This window comes from Oncorhynchus keta, chromosome 34 (assembly GCF_023373465.1).
Source record: "Oncorhynchus keta strain PuntledgeMale-10-30-2019 chromosome 34, Oket_V2, whole genome shotgun sequence".
Classification (NCBI taxonomy): domain Eukaryota; kingdom Metazoa; phylum Chordata; class Actinopteri; order Salmoniformes; family Salmonidae; genus Oncorhynchus; species Oncorhynchus keta.
The window spans coordinates 21,427,508-21,455,075 of NC_068454.1; the positions used below are offsets into that span (position 1 = coordinate 21,427,508).

The 27,568-nt window shown below is 42.6% G+C and overlaps 2 protein-coding genes across 11 annotated transcripts; one reads left to right on the forward strand and one right to left on the reverse strand.

Moving 5' to 3' along the window:
- The first annotated feature begins 322 nt into the window (after positions 1-322).
- On the forward strand, positions 323-2,977 carry eef1akmt1 (EEF1A lysine methyltransferase 1). The gene is made up of 5 exons (XM_035757039.2): positions 323-695; positions 882-1,041; positions 1,168-1,250; positions 1,341-1,630; positions 1,783-2,977. Exons 2-5 carry the CDS (start codon positions 895-897, stop codon positions 1,911-1,913), a joined length of 651 nt encoding a protein of 216 aa, XP_035612932.1. The 5' UTR covers positions 323-695; positions 882-894; the 3' UTR covers positions 1,914-2,977.
- Positions 2,978-4,911: 1,934 nt separating this feature from the next.
- ift88 (intraflagellar transport 88 homolog) lies at positions 4,912-27,543 on the reverse strand. Of its 10 annotated transcripts, none has more exons than XM_035757042.2 (28): positions 27,424-27,543; positions 27,011-27,104; positions 26,827-26,889; positions 26,658-26,717; positions 25,088-25,141; positions 24,887-24,950; positions 20,818-20,887; positions 20,618-20,708; positions 20,402-20,506; positions 20,162-20,264; positions 19,739-20,085; positions 19,500-19,570; positions 19,315-19,401; positions 19,113-19,212; positions 18,674-18,760; positions 18,351-18,537; positions 18,116-18,224; positions 17,879-18,029; positions 14,647-14,762; positions 14,403-14,455; positions 12,731-12,796; positions 12,510-12,616; positions 12,021-12,084; positions 11,626-11,670; positions 10,405-10,422; positions 10,127-10,174; positions 8,961-9,074; positions 4,912-5,440 (listed from the first exon to the last, which is right to left on the reverse strand). In XM_035757042.2, the coding sequence occupies exons 2-28, from the start codon at positions 27,089-27,091 to the stop codon at positions 5,319-5,321; spliced, it is 2,583 nt and encodes an 860-aa protein (XP_035612935.1). In that variant the 5' UTR covers positions 27,092-27,104; positions 27,424-27,543; the 3' UTR covers positions 4,912-5,318. The 10 variants fall into 10 exon arrangements, with proteins under 10 accessions (XP_035612935.1, XP_035612933.1, XP_035612934.1 ...); XM_035757040.2 differs by having other exon boundaries at positions 19,107-19,212; XM_035757041.2 differs by having other exon boundaries at positions 19,107-19,212; positions 27,417-27,543.
- Between the last annotated feature and the right edge of the window lie 25 nt (positions 27,544-27,568).

Below are 27,568 nucleotides of genomic sequence, written 5' to 3' on the forward strand. Positions count from 1 at the left end.
ACTATGTAACGTTACATTTGTTGATTGCTAGGCATACACACACGTATTATTTCATACATTTCAAACGAGGTCTAGTGGCCGCAACCAGACTAGATTGTGAACGATTTAACGGAATACATTGCTTGACTCCCATGAGGGTGATGAGCAGTCGTTCGTGAACTACAGCCCACAAACGATTCGTTCTTAGGTGTGGAGTTGGTTGAGCTGTGTCCATCTCATAACATTCAATAATCAATTAATTGCAGTCATTCTTGTAGCATGCGATCAATTATCAGTTATAAACATGTATTTTTATTCTCTATGCTCATTATCTATTTTTCTATGAGCATAGTCGGAGCACGTCTCTGGAGCAACGAGGAACGTGTATTAATCCTACTGTAGGATTGATTATATTATACTTCGGTGTGTATGACACATTGCAGCTAGCACTATCAGGTCAAACGAACGATTACAATGAACGAGTTACTCAGAAAATTGAATCACGAATCTCGAGTCAGTAAAAAGAACGAATCGGTCGCTAACCGCATGTCAATAGTGCGCAGCCTGACAAAATCGCTAATGTAGAATACCATATGTCCTTCCTCGGACACCGTAACTGCAGTGTACGTTATTATTTCTTGACACGTGTTGTACGCGATTAATCAGTAGCGACAGTTAATATTTATTTTCAGAAACCAGCAACACACCACGCAAAGGTATTACACTATTTTACAGTAGGCAAATATTTCTGTCTTGCACGTTCTGGCTAACTGGCTAGCATTGCTGTTTTCAGTAGTAACTTGTTAGCGCGTAACACTCTGACGCTAACTAGCCACGGTAGCAGTTCACTAACTAGCTTTCCAGTTTGTGTTACGTGTATGTGGTTGTCATCGACCTTCCAGCAAGTTTGAAGCCATGAGTGATAGCGACGACGATATCCCTCAGCTGTCCGCGGCCACCCTTGCTGCCCTGCAGGAGTTTTACAGAGAGGAGAGAGACGGGCTTGTGCAGAGCACAGCACCGGTGGACAAGTACTCGGTGGGGGCGGTGGAAGAGGACTGGGTATGTTGACCGTGATGCTAGATAATGCTGCTAAACTTATCAGCTGGTCTACTGGCTATTATCCCTCCACTTCCCTCTATTGTTACATTATGGCTGTATTTACATTGCTTGATATCTGTCCACCAGCGTATGAGCCAATTCTGGTACAGCGACGAGACAGCAACACGGCTAGTTGAAGAGGTTATTCAGGAAGCTGGGAAAGGTGGCAGGTGAGAGGGATATGTACTATGCATCTACACACATGGCTGGGGTGTAATTCACTAGACTGCCCTTCTAAAGCTTGTGATGTTACGTTCCAGGATAGCCTGTCTGAGCGCACCCAGTGTGTACCAGAAGCTGAAGCAGGGGGTGGTGGAGGGCTCTGACGGTGTGTCGGCTGTGGTTCTAGAGTATGACCGCCGTTTCGCCACCTACGGCCAAGAGTTCATCTTCTATGACTACAACGAGCCTCTTGCTCTCCCAGAGGATGTGGCCCCACAGAGTTTCGACGTTGTCCTAGCTGACCCCCCCTACCTGTCTGAGGAGTGCCTCAATAAGGTCGCCCAGACTGTGAAGTACCTGGCCAAGGGCAAGGTGCTGCTCTGCACAGGTGAGCCTCACATTGCTGTCTGTCCTCGGGCTTGTGCCCTTCTCCATACCGCACACAACACTGAATACGGGCATTCTTACACATACCAGAATAACATGCCCACTCTTTGTAGCTTTTTCAAATCTAATAACATTTATCTACCACTCCATCAGGAGCCATCATGGAGGAGCATGCAGAGAAGTTGATGGGTCTGAAGATATGCAGCTTCCTGCCCAAACACAACAAAAACCTGGCCAACGAGTTCCGCTGTTTCACTAACTACCCCTCAAACCTCATGTCCTGAGGCTCTTACAACCCTTCACGTATGGCCTTATTGACTTTTGATGTCCGACGTCCATCAATGCCTCAGTTTTGACTTGACCGATGTCTGTGATAGTCGCAAGGAAGGCCCATCTTGTTGGGCAATTTCCATTGCCTGTCCTTTTAGACAAGGTTTCATTTTGGGGACTAATGGTATCAGACTCTGGATATTGTTTTTAAAATGATTTCTTATCCCATAACATAATTATGAAGTAAATAATGGTATTCATATGACTTCAGTGTAAATAATATTTCATATACACAGCAAATAAATGTCTAACCTGTTGTAAAAATCTGTCAAGATTTCATTTGCAGGGCCTGGGAACATGCTTAGAGTATCATGTAATACCAGCAGTCGGCAGTGTCAATTAAGTATATTACTGTGTTGTCCAGGGTTCAAAACTACTGCTGCTTACACAGCCAACCATGCATTTTCATACATATCACACAGCCCTTTTCTATTGACTTGCTGCCCGTGGATAGTTTGTTCTTGTCATTGGAGCGGAGACTGCTCTCTTCAAACTCAAGGATGCGCAGAGCAGCAACCAGTCTTTCTCCAGCAGAGGAACATGGGTGGACCCCATGGCCACAGATGCATAGCTCTATGCATGAGTAGTAGGTTTATGACAAGTTTCACATCCCCATGTGCTACATTGATCCCTCAAACTCACTCAACAGCAACCCCAGTGTGAGCTGAGTGCAACTGTAGATCCGAGTCATGACACCACTGTAAAGGACCTCAAGCTGCTTTGTTGAGGACAGGGCGTCCCACTGACAGGCAGGTGAGATTCTGCCACTCCTAGGGTGCATGCTGCAGAGTGATGCTTGCTAAGCAGTACCACTTCCCATAGCCGCGGGAAGTAGTTTGGGGGTGCAGCGATTCTTTCTTTTTGTTGCCCAATTTGTTTTCTTGATGGTACTGAAGACAATACTGTGTACTGAACAAAAATGTAAAGTGTTGGTCCCATGTTTCATGAGCTGAAATAAGATCCCAGACATGTTCCACATGCACAAAAGGCTTATTTTAAATGTGCACTCATTTGTTTACATGTCTGTTAGTGAGTATTTCTCCTTTGCCAAGATAATCCATCCACCTGACAGGTGTGGTATATTAAAGAGCATGATCGTTACACTAATACACCTTGTGCTGGGGACAAGAAAAGACCACTCTAAAATGTGGTTGTCACAACACAGTGCCACAGATGTCTCAAGTTGAGGGAGTGTGCAATTGGCAAGCTGACAGCAGGAATGTCCACCATAGCTGTTGCCAGTTAATTGGATGTTAATTTCTCTACCATAAACCTCCGACCTCAACCAAATTGAGATGGTTCGGGTTAAGTCGGACCGCAGAGTGAAGGGAAAGCCACCAACAAGTGCTCATCATGTGGGGACTCTTAAGACTGTTGGAAAAGCATTCCAGGTCCTTGGGAGTGTGGTGTCAGGAAAATAACCTCGCAGTCAACGTCAACAAAACTAAGGAGATGATTGTGTACTTCAGGAAACAGCAGAGGGAACACCCCCCTATCCACATAGATGGAACAGTAGTGGAGAGGGTAGTAAGTTATGTTCCTCGGTGTACACATCACAAACTGAATTGGTCCACCCACACAGACAGCATCGTGAAGAAGGCGCAGCAGCGCCTCTTCAACCTCAGGAGGCTGAAGAAATTCAGCTTTTCACCAAAAGCACTCACAAACTTCTACAGATGCACAGTCGGGCTGTATCACCGCCTGGTACGGCAACTGCTCCGCCCACAACCGTAAGGCTCTCCAGAGGGTAGTGAGGTCTGCACAACGCATCACCGGGGGCAAACTACCTGCCCTCCAGGACACCTACACCACCCGATGTCACAGGAAGGCCATAAAGATCATCAAGGACAACAACCACCCGAGCCACTGCCTGTTCACCCCGCTATCATCCAGAAGGCTAGGTCAGTACAGGTGCATCAAAGCTGGGACCGAGAGACTGAAAAACAGCTTCTATCTCAAGGCCATCAGACTGTTAAACAGCCACCACTAACATTGAGTGGCTGCTGCCAACACACTGACTCAACTCCAGCCACTTTAATAATGGGAAATGATGTAAAATATATCACTAGCCACTTTAAACAATGCTACCTAATATAATGTTTACATACCCTACATTATTCATCTCATATGTATACGTATATACTGTACTCTATATCATCTACTGCATCTTTATGTAATACATGTATCACTAGCCACTTTAACTATGCCACTTTGTTTACATACTCATATGTATATACTGCACTCAATACCATTACTGTATCTTGCCCATGCCGCTCTGTACCATCACTCATTCATATATCTTTATGTACATATTCTTTATCCCCTTACACTTGTGTCTATAAGGTAGTAGTTTTGGAATTGTTAGCTAGATTACTTGTTGGTTATTACTGCATTGTCGGAACTAGAAGCACAAGCATTTCGCTACACTCGCATTAACATCTGCTAACCATGTGTATGTGACATAAAATTTGATTTGAGGTAAAGCTGGTTGAGAGAATGCCAAGTGTGCAAAGCCTTCACCCAAGGCAAAAGGTGGCTATTTGAAGAATCTAAAATATATTTTGATTTAACACTTTTTTGTTACTACATGATTCCATGTGTTATTTCATAGTTTGTCTTCACTATTATTCTACAATGTAGAAAATAGTACAAATAAAGAAAAACCCTTGAAAAAGTAAGTAAAACTTTTTCAGGGGGTGTTGAAGCAACCTTACTTCCCGCGGCTATGCCACTTCCTCATTATTGGGCCCATACCTGTTGTGAACTTGGGATCTCTGCCTTGCTAGCACACGTGACCACACTCCTGAAGTGTCTTGCCAAGTGGGGACACCAGGCTGAGGAGTAAGTTTAACACATTCCCATGTGCTACACAGCCACAATTAACAAGGGTAAAATGTATGGTGAAAAAACTTTCTAATTTTCAAGTAATTTGAAAATAGTTCACAAGACAAATCAGAGAGATACATGTGCTTTTTACCTCAATCAGAACACAGAATTTGCCTGTAGCAAATTACAATAAATATTACATTGCAAAAAAATATAAACATCTGTAGCCTTTAAAGTATTCATTTAAATGAAGAGCCTCTAAATTGTGTTAAAACTGTGTTACTATCCTGAAGGTAGCATAGAGTTAATGACAATGGAATTTCCACAAAGTTTCAAGTTGATAAACGCATCCAGACACTCATATGGGAAAATAATCATCTCAGTTTGAGCCATAGGTTTGTCTGAATGTATAAGGGAGGCTCAAGTCACACTCACAGTTTCCATTTGTAAATAAACTTTTTTTTTTGTAGGAATATCCGACTCATTTAATCTTCAAGGAAGAGGGGAGGAGAAAAGCAGGGAACTGCAGCTGGCTACTCCGGTAGTAGGTCATCTCCCAGCTCTTCATCAGCAAACTCGTCCTCTTCATTGCGCTTCTTAGCTGCAGTCTTTGGTCTCTCCATCGGAGCCCCCAGTGGATCCACGTAGGAGGCATCTACACACAGGGACATATGTGGTTACTATTCATTATTATATTGCACACATGGGACAAAGGTGTACTACACTCCCTGCAGATACTGTGTTCCACATTGACACCCACACTAGAACACCACTGTAAGTGAAAAGTACATGCAGTCGTAGCAGCACACTCAAAATATTGTAAGTGGAACACAACACCAATCCCCTGATGAGTAACGTTAGGAAAGAGAGGGTGAGTGACTTCATGACAAGTCTAGGTCCAAAAGGCTCCAGCTTCTAACCCCAAGCCTTAAGACAGCTGAACAGTTCATCAAATGGCTACCCGAATTATGCATTAACAATGCTGCTACTTGCTGTTTATTATCTATGCATAGTCACTTTACTCTTACCTACATGTACAAATTACCTTGACTAACCTGTACTCCAGCACATTGACTCGGTACCGGTACCCCCTGTATATAACCTCGTTATTGTTACTTTAGTTTATTTAGTAAATAATTGATTTGCTTATTTTCGTAAAACTGAATAGTTGGTTAAGGGCATGTAAGTAAGCATTTCACGCTAAGGTCTAAACCTATTTTATTCGGCACATTTGATTTGAGCTGTGGTAGTGCTGATGAAGAGGTAGAGATGGTGGTCTATGGTCCACTGCCTATAGACAGTGGATGGTATACTGCTTCTCTCTATGGTCTGTTTAGTCCGGGCCTCTGTCATGCATCATTCCACTAGAGGGAGTCCTTTAGACACCTCAGAACAGATTGGAGAGAATGATGCACTGACTGAATCACATGCTTAATTTTCATTTCAACCACTTGATTTACTAAGTGCTTCGCTAAAGATGGATTTTTTTTAAACATCAATAAGTGTTGATTCACTTGATCCCTTTTTACTGCAGCGCTCTGCCCCACTTATTGCAGAACCATTGACCTACATGTATTTTTACTTTACAATTGTTTCTGCAGTTATCCCTAAGATCTTGAAAGGAGATCTTTACCATCCAATTTCCAAATTATTTTGCCTTTCCAAAGTTTTAGAATCCCTGGCCAACTCTCAGCTTTTAAAAACGTTTCACTCTATTCTTAATTGCTAGTAAAGCCCCACCTTATCTCAGCTTACTGGTCACCATAGCAGCACCCACCCGTAGCACAGGCTCCAGCAGGTATATTTCACTGGTCAACCCCAAAGCCACCTTTCCTTCCAGTTCTCTGCTGCCAATGACTGGAATGAATTGCAAAAATCACTGAAGCTGGAGACTCATATCTCCATCACTGACTTTAAGCACCAGCTGTCAGAGCAGCTCACAGATCACTGCACCTGTACATAGCCCATCTGTAAATAGCCCATTCAACTACCCCATACTGTTATTTTTTGCTCTTTTAAACTGCAGTATCTCTACTTGCACATTCATCTTCTGCACATCTATCATTCCAGTGTTTGATTGCTAAATTGTAATTATTTCACCACTGTGGCCACTATCCTCCCTTATCTTAGCTCATTTGTACACACTGTATATTGTGTTATTGACTGTATGTTTGTTTATTCCATGTGTAACTCTGTTGTTGTTTGTGTCGCACTGCTTTGCTTTATCTTGGCCAGGTCGTAGTTGTAAATTAGAACTTGTTCTCAACTGGCCTACCTGGTTAAATAAAGGTGAAATAAATCAAATCTAAAACAGTTTGGTTTTAGACCTGCAAACAGCACAGTTTTATATGTGTTAAAATTGTTTAGATCATGAAAATGATATGTTAAAATGTGTAATATTCATCTGTATGCAGACGATACTGTCATGTATGACATTGGCCCAACTGTATACCAGGCATTGTTAGAGATGCAATCTGACTTTGCTGCCTTACAGAAAGCCTCAGTTGGTTAAAAACTTGTACTTAATGTGGGCAAGATTAAATATATGTTGTTCTCTCATAATCGCAAAACATTTTCAGATGGAATACATATATATTTGTTGAATGGTCCTCCCATCGATCGGGTTCCCGCCTACAAATATCTAGGCATTTGGATTGACAAGGATGTAACATTTAAAAAGCATACTGATGAGCTAGTTAAAAAGCATACTGATGAGCTAGTTAAAAAGCATACTGATGAGCTAGTTAAAAAGCATACTGATGAGCTAGTTAAAAAGCATACTGATGAGCTAGTTAAAAAGCATACTGATGAGCTAGATAAAAAGCATACTGATGAGCTAGTTAAAAAGCAAAGACTTTAAAAAAAATTAAAAAGATCTTGCCTCTCCCTAAACAGCAAGAAGCAGATTGTACAGTCAAATTTCCTGCCAATTCTTGACTATGGTGATACCATTTACCAGATTGCAGCAGCAACTACTCTTAAAGAACGACAGAATACACAGATTGTCATGTGTGTTTTTCTGTTGCTCATTAAAAAAACTAGATTTCAGTCTTGGAGGTGTTTCCTGGCCGATTCCGCATTTGGTTAATGATGTTTGCACCCAATGAGACACTGTAGACACAGAAGCCTATTTCACTTCCTCAAAATAGCCAGAATGAATCTTAGAACTCAAGAAATCTATAATTTTTACATTTTTGCCAAGGATGTTTTAGTTGCACAATATTACATTTAACTAAAAAGGTGTATGGTGCAGTATTTCCTAAGTTAAAAACATGTGCAACATGCTGTCGTCTTATGTAAACAAAGTCGGGGCTTCTGGGCCGGTCTGTCTCATTGTCTATACTATTGGATAGAGCGCAATCACCGCAGCTGTTCATCCCATATCAGTGGGTAAATTGACATCGTCAAATCAAAACTCAACCTTCATTTAACCATTGTGATGCATGGATGTTCCAAACTCTGTTTTAAACGAGACGGACTTCATGACCAAATTTATCCTATTCAACGTTATAGTACATTTTCACACTACAATAACTGTTTGACTCCTATTGCTTTTTAAAGTCAGTTGCTCTTTAAACCTTTGTATGCCATCTGCCATTGTGCTATAGCACAGTTGACAGTTTTAATACGCTTCACTGCATCCTGTATCAAAAGGTTGGCTGGTCCTCATTAAAGTCCCGTAGATCACTTCACTATTCCCTGTTTTGTTTACAAAGCTCAACAACACAAGCTTCCGACTTACCTAACTTCACTGTTGAAGTATGAAAACATGAGTTACTAAACTCGTTCACAGGGTTGGTTAACTCAAGGTTCCTCGGGTCTCCACTGAATTAGGTAAATCTGCCTTCAGTTTTAATGGCCCAGTTTTAACTCCCTGCGTCTTGATTCCCTGGTGCCGCTATGGTAATTTAGGAGTTCAATGTTGAATTTGTTACATTTTTTTATGGGATGTTCGTGTAGATTTTTCTTCCTAAGGGCACCATTGAAAATGAGACCCTGGTGTCAATGGGCTAAATAAAATAAAAGTGTAATAAAGCAGGATTTTCTCCACAAGGTGTTCAGATGGATCAGGGGCCTGAGATAGAGTTGTACAATTGAAGACAAAAAAACCTACACTGAAAGTCTAAGCTGTTGAAAGTGGAGGGAGGGAGTATGTGTGTGTGTGTGTGTCTCACCTATGTCTCGCTGGCTGCTGGCCTCGTAGGGTTCGTTGGAGCCAGGCAGTGCCCTCATCTTGGCGCTCAGCCTCTCCCCCTTGGCGCTGGTGCCATGGCTGCTGTGTCCACTGTCTGAGAACAGACACAGGATTAACCTGCTTGTTTACTGTTGGGACCAGCCCCTTCATTGCCCTGTATCTGCATGGTTCACATTTAGCAGTGATTGTTTATCCCTCTCTAACAGAGGGTAACAACGAGAGGCTGGTTAATACCAAAGACACTCCTCTGTGTGTGTTTGAGAGAGAAGGAGTGAGATAGGCAGAATGTGTGTGTGACAGCTCTAGGCTCAGATGTCAGGTCCGCATAGCAGTCCAGAAAAGTGGGGAACAGGCAAGAGACAACCACACTCCACACACAACCACACTCCACCATGAACCAACCATGAAAACAGGAAGAGGCCCAATTCTGTTGTTCCTCAAATCCCAGCCTTCCCCAGGGCCAACTCCCTCAAAAATGCAGTGAGATTTCCAGTGGAAAAGCAATCCCTTTTTTTGCCTCAAAACCGAAGAAAAAAATGTATTGCACATACCATGAGGCTATACGTTTCCCTGTCAAAGAGTCAGCTCTCGCCTTTTGGGCCGATCTGACCTCCCTGCACAAGAAGAGGGCAGCTTACACTCTAGATCAAAGAGTGTAAGCATGGATTTGGAAGTATCTGTGAAATGCTTTTCAACCATACTGGATCCTCAGTGAGAGTAGTCATAAGTAGATGATGACTTTGCTGAAGTAACAACAACTCCAGTTTTTAAATAACAACCACTATGTAAACATTTTTCTGTAGTCAACAGGGTCAAAAGAGGGACAACTCTTATATGTGTTTTCAAGAAGGGAGGTTTTCACTCTTTGCAATGTGTTTAGTGCAACCATTCTCTGGAGGGGGTGAATTGCAGGAAGGAGTCATTCCTGGCCATACACTGCTAACAGAAGATTTCTGGGACACAGTGAATTGTAAAGCTAGACTGTAGAGAGTTTAGTCATTTGACAATAGTATATTGAAATGGTGGCGTTTCTTTTTTCTAACAATGTAAAACCTCTCAAACAAATGTAATGTCACCCTTCATTGACAAATTACTGTGACAAATATGATTGATAGACAGCGTTCCATTCTGTAGTACAGTACATACCTCTCCCCTGGGCCAGCAGAGGACTGTGTTTAGGCTCAGGGTGAGAGACTTATCCAGAAGAAAGACGTGGAAAGAGAAAAAGGAAAGCATGCAATAAAAGAGAGTGACCAGAGAGGACAGGGATAGTTGAGGATCAAGTTAGAACAGCATATTTAAAGAAAAAGACATTTAAAATGGCAAGAGGAGAGTAAAGAGTTGTCTGTGTTAAAAGCACACTGCGTTAAAAGCACACGTCTGTGTGATCTGCCTCAAACACAATATAACACTGTCCTGCTCACCTGCTTTGATATCCACCTCTGAAGTGCCATAAGAGAATAAAGAGTAAATTAATTGTAAGACGAAGTGTGTGCAGACATTTGTACAGTAAATCAGTGGTTCCTAGGAACTCTCAGGAGTGTCGTGAAACATTTCCTAATCTTCATAATTTTCAGAGCACTCGCTTATAAAAACGTGATCTGTGGAATGTTGTTACATTTGTATAATTTGAGGGGCCACATCACTGGATGCTGTTATTAAAGTGCTACATACAAATTAACCACCATGAGTAAGGATCTATAAAAACTCTGAAAATATTTCAAAGAAACCATATTTAAATCTATTAAAAAAAACATTTGTCACCGAAAATAGATGATTTACAGTATGCTTCCCACAGTTGTGTCAAGTTGGTTGGATGTCATTTGGGTGGTGGACCATTCTTGATACACATGGGAAACTGGTGAGTTTGAAAACCCAGCAGCGTTGCAGTTCTTTACACAAACTGGTGTGCCTGACACCTACTACCATAACCCATTCAAAGGCACTTCAATCTTTTGTCTTACCCATTCACCATCTGAATGGCACAAACAATTGTCTTGAGGCTTAAAAATCCTTTAACCTTTCTCCTCTCCTTCATCTACACTGATTGAAGTGGATTTAACAACTTACATTAATAAGGAATCACCTGATCAGTCTTTGTCATGGAAAGAGCAGGTGTTCATAATGTTTTGTACACTCAGTGTATGTGTGCATCAGAATTGTATAACCCATCAAGGTATGCCACGGTTCAAAAAAGGTTGGGAAACACTACACTACCAAATGCTGATGGATGATTGCTGTGGCTATAGGTGGAGTTGTTTGAAGCAGCTGTACTATGGTACATAATTATTTCACCAAAAATGTCAGCATGTATACTGGTCTGGATACTGTATGACTACGCCATTACTGTTATAACATTAGCTGACAGAGCATATCAAGTCTAAGAAACTACATAATAGCCTGGGCATGGACACAAACTTCAGATATTCTTTGGGAGGAATAGTTTGCAGTCCTCTCTTACCACATAATCAAAATAATTGTACTTGAAGGCAAACACCTAACTCTTAATGTGCTGATGACTACAACGGATATGATGCAATAATAGTTTTCCAATGGCCAAGGCAGAATCTTGTAGCAATGGAACAACTACTGGAATAAAAGTATTGGAACGGGACCCAGCTCTATTCTACAGAGAAGGCTCATACCGCTGTCCTTCTTTGGCAGGTGGCGAACAGGGTCTGGAGTGCAGACTGTCGAGACACACATGGATAGCAGGGGAGGACAGAGAGATTATATAGGTTAACTGAATTTCAAAAGTTAGAAAGGGTTAGTATGAGAATAAAGGAACTCGGGGTCAGAGATCTAATGGTGATGTACAGAGCTAGGAGGTTGCTATCTAGCTTCTACAGGCTCGTACCGATGGCCTTAGGCGGGGGGTGCGGACAAGGTTTGGGGTGCCCACTGTCGAGACACACCCATGGACAGCCGTTAGGAGTAAAGATATGATAATGGTGAACTTAATTTCTATTACCATCTAAATAGAAGGAGTCAGAGACTGAGTGTGTTTAGGTGTATAGAGGTGTTCAGGGTCATCACTCACCACTGCTGGCGCTGCCCTCTCTCCGGGTGCCTCGAGCGCTGCCCTCCCTCGCCGACTTCACCCGCTAGAGAGGAGAGAGAAATGATGTCGGTTAAAATCCAATATCCACAAAAACAACAATGCAGAGTACCGCACAGACAAAGTGATTTATCTAACTAGGTTGGTTTCTATGGTGTAAACTAAGACACTTGCAGGGAGCAAAACCAGCCAGAGACACTGGAGTTGATCTGTAATGATGATGTCAGCAAAGCCTGGGCCAGTTAACAACAGAGTAGGAATTAGAGTCACTCCTTAGAAAGACGGTTCTGATCCAAGAACATCTCAGCACTGATTTAGGAGCAGATGTTTCTGATTCACAGAGAAGTCTGTATTCCCTGTCTGTATTCCATAGGAAAGACACAATGAAGCCAACGCCTCCAGTGGCCTCAGATCGGTGCTGTTGTCACTGTCAGTAGCCTTAAACAAGAGAGTAGTGAGTAAATAGAGTACCTGTTCTCTGATCTCTTTCATCTTCTCCACCTTCTTCAGTTTGGTGGCGTAGTCCTGGACCTCTTTCATCCCCATGTCTGTGCACAGCCTCACCAGGAAACGCAGGCCTGGGAGAAAAAAAAAAAACACCCAAAGAGTCAGTATCAGTATATATATTTTTAAATAAACCATTACATTAGAGCAGTAATGCTGAGAGGACAAGAAGGGATCGGGTGGATTACATTCAACGTTTTCCGGGAATTTCCGATGGATGTCTTTGTAAGTCTCCAGGGCTTTCTGGTAGTTTCCTGAGGATGAAGGAACAAAGAGCAGCAATGTTCAGGTCATTGCACATGGAATAATTCATATCTCTTGTCATGACTCTCCTGTGAGGATCCAAAGAACAGGTTTACAATGGAACTGCCTTCCACCAGACCCCTCTCACCCACAGAGGGAAGGAGTGATTGGTGTGGGGGTTTGATGACACCTCACACCAATAGTAAATTGTATGCAGCAGACGACTCTTTTTGGTCTTCAGTAGTGGTGATTGGAATCGATCTTTGCTCCAGAGACATTTTGCCGCCCAAAAATTCTAATGTCCAAAAGTGAACACGGGCAATATTTCTAACATTCAGATGTGGGGAATGACGAGAGATGGAATATGGGAAATTAATGTATATTTTGTGATGTCATAAAAAAATTGGATAAAAAAAGTGATAATGAAAATATTGTGACTTGAAGAGCTTTCACACTGTGTATGTCTGGTTTACATCCTTGACATTGTGTAGGAAATATCTCGGATGAAGAGAATATTTTTGGTAAGATAGGAATGTGATTTTAGTTTTCTAACGAGATCATAGTTTTTGATAATACTTTGCCAGGTAAGTAGCCACGCCCGAGGGAGCTCAGAGAGTGTGTCCCTTTGTGTGAGAGTGTAAAGGACGAGTTAAGAATTAACATACCAGAAGGACTCAAGATGCAGCTTAGGTTTTGACCCTGAAAATCAACACGTGGTGAAGACGACAAAGTAGCCTCTCACAATCAATGTTACGGCTGAGTAGCTATTCTAAGTACTGTATCTAAGAAAGTTAATTTAAGTAGAACCATCCTGTTACTCTCTTCAAAACATCAGAGTACACTACTCCCATCACCCTACTGGGGATCATTGACATGGCAGATTAGCGGTCTTCAGAGGACCACTCTTCCAGGACAGGAGAAGGATCCTGTTAGTTCTGCCTAAGACTACAGGACAAGGCATTGAAGCCAGGGACAACTAAGAAGAAGGACCTCTTGTGGATAATCAGAGCCTTAAACTCGGGAGAAGGCCCAACGGAACCCTTTTCACAAAGGCCTGGGTTCAACAGAGATACACGATGAAGGAAGACATTCAACACGTAAATACATTCATTATTGGTTACCCAAACGGGCGGTGGTTCGGGGCAAAGTATTAGGATTACTATGAGCATAGTTACAAGTGTATAAGTGTTGTCTCCCTTTCTTCTCTTTCCTCTTTTGATAAACAAGCAGTCATGTTGTCGTTAGTCCACTAGGGACCTGTTTTCATCGCATTAAGTTTATAATCAATAACCTATACTGTGTGTGTGTGTCCTGTGTTATCATTTAGTTAGTAAATAAACAATTAAATAAATTTGTGTGGTATTGAATTATCATTTTGGGAGATGGTATCTCATGAAACAACTTCTTCCGTGGTGCCCCAAAATACTAATGAGTAAATTGTTACATGATTAATTGAATCGAGTAACAATTAAACTTAGTTAGTTGAATCGATGCATAACAGTCATTAGATTAATATAAATCATGTCACGACACTATAAAAAGGTGAGGACCAAATCATTTGGACAATAAAATCAATCAGTCATCATTAGCCAAAATTGAGGTGGATGATAAACTCACCACTTCTTCTGTAGCAGCTGGCCACCATAAGCTGCCATTTCACCTGAGTTGGCCTGAAACCACATGACAAGTTATCAATACTGCAGGGGCATGATACAACATAACCGTGTCCCTAGGCTATTGGGTGGAAGTGACGGAATAGAGGCTCAAAGAACAAAGGATATTACTTGTTACACACATTATGATGTAACACTCAAGACTCATACATATTGATATTAATGTGAGATGAGGACGGGAGACTTACTGGATTAGTGTGGCTCTCTCAAAGTACTGGATGGCCTTCTCACAGAACTGAGTGTCAATGTAGTAGGCCCCCAGCCACTCAATAACGTCAATGTTGGAGGGGAAATATCTGAAGGACTGAACAAGGGACCACATTGAGAATGTTCAGATTTAGCACAAAGTCAACTTCTTTTTGGGACACAATGGCGCTGGCATGTATAGCGTCCATTTTACAAGCTCCTGCCCAATTATGCTTTTCGTATGTTCTTGCGCTGAAAACTTTTTTGGTACATAATGATTCAGCCATAGTTTCCAATGTCCAAAAAGAGCTTCTGGACATCAGAACAGCGATCACTAACCTCGACTTGGATTAAGTGTTTTACTTCAATGACTCGACCGCATAGGACATACTACTCACCCGGGACCAGGCCCTAATCCCGACCCTCGGAAGAGGAAAAGCCTACGATATAGAGTTACGTCAGGGCACCCTGATGAAACTATGGTGGTGAGTGAATAAACCGCCTCTTCTCTCTGTTCTATTGGCGAATGTACAACCACTGGAGAATAAACTAGACAAGCTCCATTTGTGACTATCCTATCAACGGGACCTGAAGAACTGTAATATCCTGTTTCACTGAGTCGTGGCTTAACGAGGACATGGTTAATATAAATTTAGCTGTTTTTCTATGAATCGGCAGGACAGAACCACAGTGTCTCGTAAAATCAGGGGCAGGGGTGTGTGTCTCTTTAATATAATAATAATAATAATAATATAATATATGCCATTTAGCAGACGCTTTTATCCAAAGCGACTTACAGTCAGTACATGTGTGCATACATTCTACGTATGGGTGGTCCCGGGAATCGAACCCACTACCCTGACGTTACAAGCACCATGCTCTACCAACTGTGCCACAGAAGGACAACATGTGGTGCCGGTCTCTAATGTTAAGGAAGTCTCGAGGTTCTGCTCGCCTGAGTTAGAATACCTCATAATAAACTGTAGACCATACTCTGTAACGAAATAGTTTTCCTCTGGATTTTTCACAGCTGTCTACTTACCACAACAAACCGATGCTGGCACTAAGACTGCATGCAACGAGCTATATAGGGCGATAAGCCATCAAGAAAATGCTAATCCAGAGGCAGTGCTAGCGGCCTGTGATTTTCACGCAGATAAAAGTGAAATCCGTTTTGCCTCATTTCTACCAGCATGTCACCTGTGCAACTAGAGGACATGGACAGACAAATAATAATAAACACTCTAGATCACCTTTATTCCACACACAGAGATGCATACAATGCTCTCCCTCACCCTCCATTTGGCTAATCTGACCATAACTCGGTCCTCCTGATTTCTGCTTACAAGCAAAACCTCAAATAGGAAGTACCAGTTACACGCTCATTTCGGAAGAGGTCCGATGAAGCGGATGCTAAACTACAGGACTGTTTTGCAAGCACAGACTGGAATATGTTCTGGGACTCCAATGGCATTGAGGAGTCCCCACAGTGACGTATGTATATATCCCAACCAGAAGCCATGGATTACAGGCAACATCCACAAGGAGCGGGACACTAATCCGGAGGCTTACAAGAAATCCCGCTACACCCCCCCGAAGAACCATCAAGCAGGCAAAGCGTCAATACCAGGGACCGGTTCAGCGAACAGAACTGCAAAATAAATATTATTTTTTTTTCAAGGAACAGAAGCAAAATCTGGAACAAAAGTGATCCATATGGTTCCGAAACAGATCTTATTTTAAAAGCATGGAAACCGGTTAATAAAGTGTTACATTCCAGGCATTTTTTCTAGTCCCACAAAAAAAAAGCGCCTATGCAAAGCTCGCACTGTCACTCAAACATATTCCAGTGTCTGCCTGCAAGATGAAAATCTTTGCCAGTGTGTGCGTGCGTTTAGGCTACCCGTCACTCCCCAATCCAGAGCATAGGCTACTGTACTGACGTTACAATCGTGATTCAGAAAATGGGAAGAGAGATTTTTTTATTTAGGTAGAGAAGAATGAATTAACTTTTTCAATGCTAGTTAAGGATACTAGATTATATGTCTAGTTATCACATTTCAAGTTTAATTTATTAACACCCTTGAGTCGACTGAAGCACCAGTGCGTCAACCTAAGTAACATAAGAAAATCCATCAAAATCTGTCAGTTTAAGCTAGAGGTATGTTTTTTGTTGTTGCATTGGACACGTCTCAATCTACCGCATCCGCCAATATTGCACTTCCGCATCTGCGGTGAAAGATGAGACAGCCCATCTGCGGTGAGCAGAGCTAGAGCGGTGTTTGTCAGAGTCCGAACGGTTTGACCTACAAACTATTATGTTTGGCCCCAGTTTGGCCTGCCATCCAGGACGTCTATACGTGCATGGGCACACAGTCGTGGGTGAACAGGGAGTACAGGAGAGGGCTCAGAACGAACCCTTGTGGGGCCCCAGTGTTGAGGATCAGAAGGGTGGAGATGCTGTTACCTACCCTCACCACCTGGGGGCGGTGTCTGTGTTCTTTTGCCCATCTTAATCTTTTATTTTTATTCGCCAGTCTGAGATGTGGCTTTTTCTTTGCAACTCTGCCTAGAAGGCCAGCATCCCGGAGTCGCCTCTTCACTGTTGACGTTGAGACTGGTGTTTTGCGGGTACTATTTAATGAAGCTGCCAGTTGAGGACTTGTGAGGCGTCTGTTTCTCAAACTAGACACTCTTGCGCTGTTCTGTGAAGGGAGTAGTACATAGCGTTGCTGATAATGGGCCTATGTAGATATTCCATTTAAATAAAACAAATCAGCCATTTCCAGCTACAATAGTCATTTGTTTTCTATCTATTTCTGATCAATTTGATGTTATTTTAAAATGGACAAAGGTGTGCATTTCATTCAAAAACAAGAACATTTCTAAGTGATCCCAAACTTTTGAACGGTAGTTTATATGTACAGTACATAGCTACCTCAATTACCTTGTACTCCTGCACATTGACTCGGTACTGGTACTCCCTGTATATAGCCATGTAATTTTTATGGATCCATAAGTAAGCATTTCACTAATAGTCTACATCTGTTGCATATCAAGCACATAACAAATAAGACTTGATTTGCACTCTAACTTTGATTCAATACCATCTACTACTCACATCTACTAGTGTTTGAATCCATACAGTTAGATACATTAACACAACTGACAGAAACATAATGACACTAGGATTCTCTTGATAGATAGATCGGTGGTGTGTTGGGAATGACTGACCTCTTGGTAGTACTGGAACGCCTGAGACTTGTCTCCCTCACTGTCGTAGAGCTCTCCCAGTTTGGCCAACACCTGGGGGTCTGTGGGCGTCACAGTGATCAGTTGCATCAACCACTCTATGGCCTGGTGAGGATCCTCCAACATCTCAAAGCTGAGCTTCAGTCAAGGATCACACTTTCTAAGTTGTAGACATTGTTTTTAGGCAAAGATTAATGACCCAGTATTCTGTGAGGATACAGGTTGGCTAGCTGCCACATGACCTGGGCGCTGTTCCTCAGGATGGCGTGGAGCTTCAGGAAACAGTCCAGAGACTCCTCCAGACGCCCCAGACGCTTATAGGTAAGACCTAAGGAAAAAGGACATACTGTGAGAATAGGAAGACTACTGTACATGATTAATAACAGCAGAGTAGACAGATCCCTGAACTCCCAACAATGATCTTGCTGAATTAAGCTCTGACGGTTAAGTTTACCTAAGTTATATAGGGCCTCAGTGCAGGACGAGTCGTTCCGGAGAGCCTCCTTGTAGAACTCTGCAGCCTTCTCATAGTCCTTCTTCACAAACACTGTGTTTCCCTTGTTGATGAGCGCCGCTGGGTTGTAGCGGTCGGCTGTCATGGCCAGGTCGGCATAGCGGTCAGCCTGGTCATAGTCTTTCTCCTGATGGGGTCACAGGTCATCGCACCAAGAGAGATACGCCATACAGTTCAAGGAAGTATGCTAATGTGATTGAACAAAGGACGATCTCCCTAATATGACTATATAATATGGTTAAATCAGAAAGAGAGAGTCTTACCAGGAAGTAGAGGAAGGAGAGGTTAGTGGCTGCAGCACTCTTCACTCTGCTGTCTTTCTTCTCAAACGTCTTCAGAGTCTCCACAGCCTGTTGAAGGAACCCCATAACTTAGCATCATTATAACATGACACGCTCAAATAGTACACACACACACACACACACACCTGACAAGAACATTACACATACAAACGAAAGAGCAGACCACATACCTCGAGCTTAAGAGCCATGCAGATGGAGAAAAGGAAAACAAACCAAATGGAGGGAGTGAAGAAGAGAAAAGCTGTGGTGAAAGTAAACCGCTGAATGGAGAATCTGATACATAGGCAGACAATATAGCAGAGATGTACACACATAATGGAGTGAAAAGGAAAAAATACATACTTTCCCTCATGTGGTACAGGTGAAGACTGTTTAGACTCGGTGACACACTCACACCAACCTGGTTGAAGTCCCTCTGTCTCAGGTAGGTGATGGCTTTGTTGATTTCTAGGTCGTTGGCCAGTTCTACGTACTGGGAACTCTTCACCATGTCCACACACCTACAGAAACAACCACACAGTATTACCATTACTTGCCTTGGGGGACTCCAGCCCACATTTACCCTGTATCGCCCTCTGGTGTTCAGGTTTGGAAAAACACACCAGTCAAATCCGGCGGCGAACGTCGCCTCGATGGCTGGGGCGATGAGTTTGGCTGATGTCATGATGAATTTCTCAGCCAGGGCTTTACTGCAGTCAAGAGAACCGGTTCCAGCAGGCACAAACATGTACAGATGTGAAAACGCTGAACAGTGATGTTTTATATAATGTAGAGATAAGACAGTTACCGTTCTCTCTCCATCTGGTGAAGTTTGTCGTTCTTGATGGCTTCAATAACCAGGTTGGCATGGGTGTCATCCTGAAAACAAAACTAATGTGGGTGACTTGTGAAGCATAACATGCAGTAAGTGCTACTACAATAAAGCCTAAAACTTTCCATGTTCTGAAGAGTACACACTGGAGTGCTCTGCTAAGGACTTCACTGTGCTGACTATGTTAAGTTTGAGAACAGAATAGAGGTGCTCACGTTGGGTGGGATGTACTTGTCCTCCTCGTCGATCCCCAGAGGAACACATATGAGCTTCTGAAAGGCCTTCTTCATCCTCTCTCGGTCTCCGATGGCGTAGTAACACAGGATCAGGTTAAAGCCTGTCTTAATATTGGGGCACTCGCTCATGATGTGTTCAAAGGAGGTGATGGCGTCAGAGTACTGGCCCATGCGGATGAAGACCACACCGATGTTCTGCATGATCTTGATCCTCATCTCCTTGTGGGAGTTGGAGATCTGGTCCAGGGCCATGCGGTACAACTTGATGGCCTTGGGGTAGTTTTTCTGCTTGAAGTGGATGTTGGCCATGTTCACTTTTAACCTTCCTGGAAATAAAGTAAAACATTGTTTTACTGTCATTTCAGTGGCTAATCTAAAATATGACATCCTTCTCCCACCCACCTGCATTACTGAACATCTTGTTCTTTACAATGACCTGGTAAGTGTTCAGAGCCTCCGCGTACATGTCATTGTTGGCGTACTGAGTTGCCAAGTTAAACAAGACCTGGAAGAGAAAAACATATAAACTCAAATCACATCTGACCAACATTGACCTCAAAAGATAATGTCTGTCACAAGTAGGTGAGGTCCAAGTGATGTGGACAGAAGAGTATTTCTATTGACAGTTGTTATTGTTCTCACAGAGTATGTGAGGTCCAGGTTGATGTGGTCTGCATTGCCCGACTGCTCCCTCTGTCTCACCAGCGCTCTCTCCTTCCGCCCTGCCTCTTTGGCTCTATCAAGGGACTGTAATAACAATGGTAGAAAACACACAGTCAGAGGTAAAGCATCACACATCCCTAAGTGTGCGATGTCTGTAAGTTATTCAGTACAGATAAGAGGCAGGGGGAGACTGACCAACTGTAGGTCTCCAAGGCCATGTGCCAGGCAGCTCTCTTCTATCAGGTCGTTCACCTTCTTCTCCAGGATCTTCACCTTCTCATCCGGCCTGAAAACAAATCGTCCTAACCTTCATTATCCTACAGAATCATAGGAGAAAACCTGAGAATTGCATATTGAAATGAGGATAAGCAGCAGAAACAGAAACAAACTCTTACGTATCTTCACTTTTGCCCTCCAGTGGAGGAGCCGGTCCTTTGGACTGACCCAGTGGGTCAAATGTAGACCCTGGGAATATCAGAAACATTTTTTGTAACAACCTGCGACTGAAAAGTTCTGTACTTGCTGTCTCATTTTAACAAGCAGCTTTTTTTCTGGATAAAAAAAGGGGCTTAGGTTGTGGGCATAGGAATGAGCACGGCTGGCAGTCAGCGAGGCTACATTTTAGAGGCCCTCATCTTGGCGCTGTGGAGACATTTTAGTATTCAAGACAATTTCTTATGGTTCTACAAATTTCTCCATTGAGCTGAGCATTTTTTGGGGAGTTTTAAAGCTAATTTCCTGCGATTCTACATATTCTGCTATGCAGCTGAGAGAAAATGTTGCAGTTTAAAAGTTAGTTTTCTGCAAATCTATGCAGGAAATCTATGCATTTTGCCATGGATAATGCTGTGTTATTTTACTTAAACATAACAAAATTAATACTGCTAAAAAAAATTTTTTTTGTAATTTTACATTCTCCCCAACTGTCTAGCTTTTATTTTGTCGATTCTTAGTTCTCAAAGATGTCAAGGCAAACGTGGCTACTTTGAAGAATCTAAAATATATTTAGATTTGTTTAACACTTTTTTGGTTACTACATGATTCCATGTGTCATTTCACAGTTTTGATATCTTCACTATTATTCTACAATGTAGAAAATAGTACAAATAAAGAAAAACCTTTGAAAGAGTAGGTGTGTCCAAACTTTTGACTGGTACTGTATATACAGTTGAAGTCGGAAGTTTACATAAACTGAGTTTAAATGTATTTGGCTAAGGTGTATCACAATTCCTGACATTTTATCCTAGTAAAAAGCTAGGATCACCACTTTATTTTAAGAATGTGAAATATCAGAATAATAGTAGAGAGTGGTTTATTTCAGCTTTTATTTCTTTCATCACATTCCCAGTGGGTCAGAAGTTTACATACACTCAAATAGTATTTGGTAGCACTGCCTTTATATTGTTTAACTTGGGTAAAATGTTTAGGGTAGTCTTCCACAAGCTTCCCACAATAAGTTGGGGGAATGTTGGCCCATTCCTCCTGACAGAGCTGGTGTAACTGAGTCAGGTTTGTAGGCCTCCTTGCTCGCACACACTTTTTCAGTTCTGCCCACAAATCTTCTCTAGGATTGAGGTCAGGGCTTTGTGATGGCCACTCCAATACCTTTACTTTCTTGTCCTTAAGACATTTTGCCACAACATTGAAAGTATGCTTGTGGTCATTGTCCATTTGGAAGACCCAATCGCAACCAAGCATTAACTTCCTGATTGATGTTTTGAGATGTTGCTTCAATATATCCACATAATTTTCCTCCTCATGATGCCATCTATTTTAGGAAGTGCACCAGTCCCTCCTGCAGCAAAGCACCCCCACAACATGAGGCTGCCACCCCCGTGCTTCATAACGATGGTCATTATGGCCAAACAGTTCTATTTTTGTTTCATCAGACCAGAGGACATTTCTCCAAAAAAGTATGACCTTTGTCCCCATGTGCAGATGCAAAACCGTACGCTGGCTTTTTTATGGCGGTTTTGGAGCAGTGGCTTCCTCCTTCTTCCTGAGCGGCCTTTCAGATTATGTCAATATAGGACTTGTTTTACTGTGAATATACAGTAGGGCAAAAAAGTATTTAGTCAGCCACCAATTGTGCAAGTTCTCCCACTTAAAAAGATGAGAGAGGCCTATAATTTGCATCATAGGTACACTTCAACTATGACAGACAAAATGAGAAAAAAAACAATCCAGAAAATCACATTGTTGGATTTTTAGTGAATTTATTTGCAAATTATGGTGGAAAATAAGTATTTGGTCAATGACAAAAGTTTCTCAATACTTTGTTATATACCCTTTGTTGGCAATGACAGAGATCAAATGTTTTCTGTAAGTCTTCACAAGGTTTTCACACACTGTTGCTGGTATTTTGGCCCATTCCTCCATGCAGATCTCCTCTAGAGCAGTGATGTTTTGGGGCTGTTGCTGGGCAACACGGACTTTCAACTCCCTTCAAAGATTTTCTATGGGGTTGAGATCTGGAGACTTGCTAGGCCACTCCAGGACATTGAACTGCTTCTTACGAAGCCACTCCTTCATTGCCCGGGCGGTGTGTTTTGGATCATTGTCCTGCTGAAAGACCCAGCCACATTTCATCTTCAATGCCCTTGCTGATGAAAGGAGGTTTTCACTCAAAATCTCACGATACATGGCCCCATTCATTCTTTCCTTTACACGGATCAGTCGTCCTGGTCCCTTTGCAGAAAAACAGCCCCAAAGCATGATGTTTCCACCCCCATGCTTCATAGTAGGTATGGTGTTCTTTGGATGCAACTCAGCATTCTTTGCCCTCCAAACACGACGAGTTGAGTTTTTACCAAAAAGTTATATTTTGGTTTCATCTGCCCATATGACATTCTCCCAATCTTCTTCTGGATCCTCCAAATGCTCTCTAGCAAACTTCAGACGGGCCTGGACATGTACTGGCTTAAGCAGGGGGACACATCTGGCACTGCAGGATTTGAGTCCCTGGCGGCGTAGTGTGTTACTGATGGTAGGCTTTGTTACTTTGGTCCCAGCTCTCTGCAGGTCATTCACTAGGTCCCCCTAGATCTTGCGTGGAGCCCCAGATCGAGGGAGATTATCAGTGGTCTTGTATGTCTTCCATTTCCTAATAATTGCTCCCACAGTTGATTTCTTCAAACCAAGCTGCTTACCTATTGCAGATTCAGTCTTCCCAGCCTGGTGCAGGTCTACAATTTTGTTTCTGGTGTCCTTTGATAGCTCTTTGGTCTTGGCCATAGTGGAGTTTGGAGTGTGACTGTTTGAGGTTGTGGACAGGTGTCTTTTATACTGATAACAAGTTCAAACAGGTGCCATTAATACAGGAAACGAGTCGAGGACAGAGGAGCCTCTTAAAGAAGAAGTTACAGGTCTGTGAGCGCCAGAAATCTTGCTTGTTTGTAGGTGACCAAATACTTATTTTCCACCATAATTTGCAAATAAATTCATTTAAAAAATCCTACAATGTGATTTTCTGTATTTCTTTTCTCTCATTTTGTCTGTCATAGTTGAAGTGTGCCTATGATGAAAATTACAGACCTCTCATCTTTTTAAGTGGGAGAACTTGCACAATTGGTGGCTGACTAAATACTTTTTTGCCCCACTGTAGATACTTTTGTACCAGTTTCCTGTTTCCAGCATCTTCACAAGGTCCTTTGCTGCTGTTCTGGGATTGATTTGCACTTTTCGCACCAAAGTACATTCATCTCTAGGAGACAGAACACGTCTCCTTCCTGAGCGGTCTGACAGCTGCGTGGTCCCATGGTGTTTGTACTTGCATACTATTGTTTGTACAGATGAACATGGTACCTTCAGGCATGTGGAAATTGCTCCTAAGGATGAACCAGACTTGTGGAGGTCTACAATTTTTTTCTGAGGTATTGACTGATTTATTTGGATTTTCCCATGATGTCAAGCAAAGAGGCACTGAGTTTGAAGGTAGGCCTTGAAATTAATCCACAGGTACACCTCCAACTGACTCAAATGATGTCAATTAGCCTATCAGAAGCTTCTAAAGCCATGACATCATTTTCTGGAATTTTCCAAGCTGTTTAGAGGCACAGTCAACTTAAGTGTATGTAAACCTCTGACCCACTGGAATTGGAATTGTGATACAATAAGTTAAATAATCTGTCTGTAAACAATTGTTGGAAAAATTACTTGTGTCATGCACACAGTAGATGTCCTAACCGACTTGCCAAAACTAGTTTGTTAACAAGAAATTTGCGGAGTGGTTGAAAAACAAGTTTTAATGACTCCAACCTAAGTGTATGTAAACTTCCGACTTCAACTGTATAAAAACATTTACAATGTTTAGACTTAGTAGACTGAAAGAAATGTTTAGGCAGCTTGCCTAAGGATTACAATGGCAGAAAAATCCCTGACAATCTCTGCATACTTCAGTCTATTGAGAGTGTATGAGACCACCACAACCCTCTCCCTCCCTCCTGCCCTCCCCAGTAAGCTCACCTCTGGTCATGGCTGAAGAGTAGCCTGCTGCTCTGACTGCAGTCATAGGCCTAGCTGCTCCATCCTGTCACAACAAATGACACCCACAGATCAGCACATACATCAGATTTCCATGTTATTGAGCATAATCTTTAGCCACATAGTACTGGGTAAGAATCCAATAGGACAACTAGAGAAACTGATCAGTATTGATGCTCTCACCTGTACAGCTCCAGTCATGGGTCTGCCCATAGATGAGGCCATGGGCATCCTAGACTGCAAGTCACAGCATTTTAATTCACACATTTTTTAAAACATCAATGAGGTCTTGAACAGATAAAACACCATCAACTGATTCAGTCAATACTATATTATCATATAGATGTTTTAGACAAGGGTTCTATTCTCCTCTCTTGAAAATGTTCACATAACTTGCTACCAAGTATGCCATGGCTGCTTTCTCACCTTCAGAAGCCTGCTCTCACAGCCAAAACTGCTCTCTACCTGAGTGTCAAATATCAAACATGCTCAAATGCAATACTCTAAGCTATATCTTCTGAATTATCATTGGCTATATGCCTCCTCTTCACTCTGAACAATTTGTTTGCATCTCATACTTAGAACAACAGTAACACTTACAGCAGTTCCTTCTCAACCCTACTTTATAGCCTACACATCATTGAAACATTGATTTACGATCACGATCAACATCACTTGGCTCTGTCATAACCTCACATGGTCTCTCCTATCATTGCTATGCAGACGACACACAATTCATCTTCTCCTTTCCCCCTTCTGATGACCAGGTGGCGAATCGCATCTCTGCATGTCTGGCAGACATATCAGTGTGGATGACGGATCACCACCTCAAGCTGAACCTCGGCAAGACGGAGCTGCTCTTCCTCCCGGGGAAGGACTGCCCGTTCCATGATCTCGCCATCACGGTTGACAACTCCATTGTGTCCTCCTCCCAGAGCGCTAAGAACCTTGGCGTGATCCTGGACAACACCCTGTCGTTCTCAACTAACATCAAGGCGGTGGCCCGTTCCTGTAGGTTCATGCTCTACAACACCCGCAGAGTACGACCCTGCCTCACACAGGAAGTGGCGCAGGTCCTAATCCAGGCACTTGTCATCTCCCGTCTGGATTACTGCAACTCGCTGTTGGCTGGGCTCCCTGCCTGTGCCATTAAACCCCTACAACTCATCCAGAACGCCGCAGCCCGTCTGGTGTTCAACCTTCCCAAGTTCTCTCACGTCACCCCGCTCCTCCACTCTCTCCACTGGCTTCCAGTTGAAGCTCGCATCCGCTACAAGACCATGGTGCTTGCCTACGGAGCTGTGAGGGGAACGGCTCCTCAGTACCTCCAGGCTCTGATCAGGCCCTACACCCAAACAAGGGCACTGCGTTCATCCACCTCTGGCCTGCTCGCCTCCCTACCACTGAGGAAGTACAGTTCCCGCTCAGCCCAGTCAAAACTGTTCGCTGCTCTGGCCCCCCAATGGTGGAACAAACTCCCCCACGACGCCAGGACAGCGGAGTCAATCACCACCTTCCGGAGACACCTGAAACCCCACCTCTTTAAGGAATACCTAGGATAGGATAAAGTAATCCTTCTCACCCCCCCTTAAAAGATTTAGATGCACTATTGTAAAGTGGCTGTTCCACTGGATGTCATAAGGTGAATGCACCAATTTGTAAGTCGCTCTGGATAAGAGCGTCTGCTAAATGACTTAAATGTAAATGAAACATGTAACAAATAAACCAAATCTTACACAATCCATAGACTTACTCCAAAAGAGGTCCCCAAAGCCCGTCCTCCAATGGCAGTGCCAGGAAACTTGGCAGTCATCTTAGAAAATTAACACAAAGAATGTATAACTCGATTCAGTTCTCATTAGCACATTGCTTTAATTATGCCATATCTTGACTAACTGTCAAGACGCTGTTATAACACTTACGGGGGGCCTTCTCCCATGGCTTGTCCTGACTGCTTGCTGAAAACCAGCATCATTGTCAAGCTCCTGTTAAACACAAGACATGAATTCAACAATACTATAAATAATCACAAATTCAGTATGAAACAAAAGTGAAGATGAGGTAGTACTCTAATTCAAAAGAAAACACTAGGCTTGCTATAGCTACCTCTGAATCAAATGTTGGATTGTAGTCGTTGTAGCCAGAGTACAGGTCATCTTCCTCAGCAGCAAGATGTACATGTTCCATCTCCTCTGCGATTCTGTTAGGCCCAGGAGGACAACAACACAGGTTTTTAGATTTGATGAATTGCATCAAGGCACACCTTGAGTGTCTTGCTACTGCTATAGTACGCGTGAGCATAGACAGTGAGACATTAGCTACAAAGAATCCGAATGTCATTGACTCACAAAGCAAACTAGCTAGCCTAGTTAGCTACATGTTGGGCAGTTCATTAGCATTACATTAGCAAAAAATAAATAGCATTACATTAGCTAATATACCTAGCTAAGCTGCTAGCTCATTAACACTAACGTTAGCTACAAAAAAAGTAAAATTACGAATGGATACTGACTACTTACGGCCAACACTTCTATGGAATGGAGTAGATGCGGTCTTCTCTAACTAGATAATATATTGATAATATATTGCTCGGACAGTAGTCATTTTTGAGTGTTCCGATCCCACAATGCAAAGCTATATGGGCGGTATTGAATTGGTTTTGAA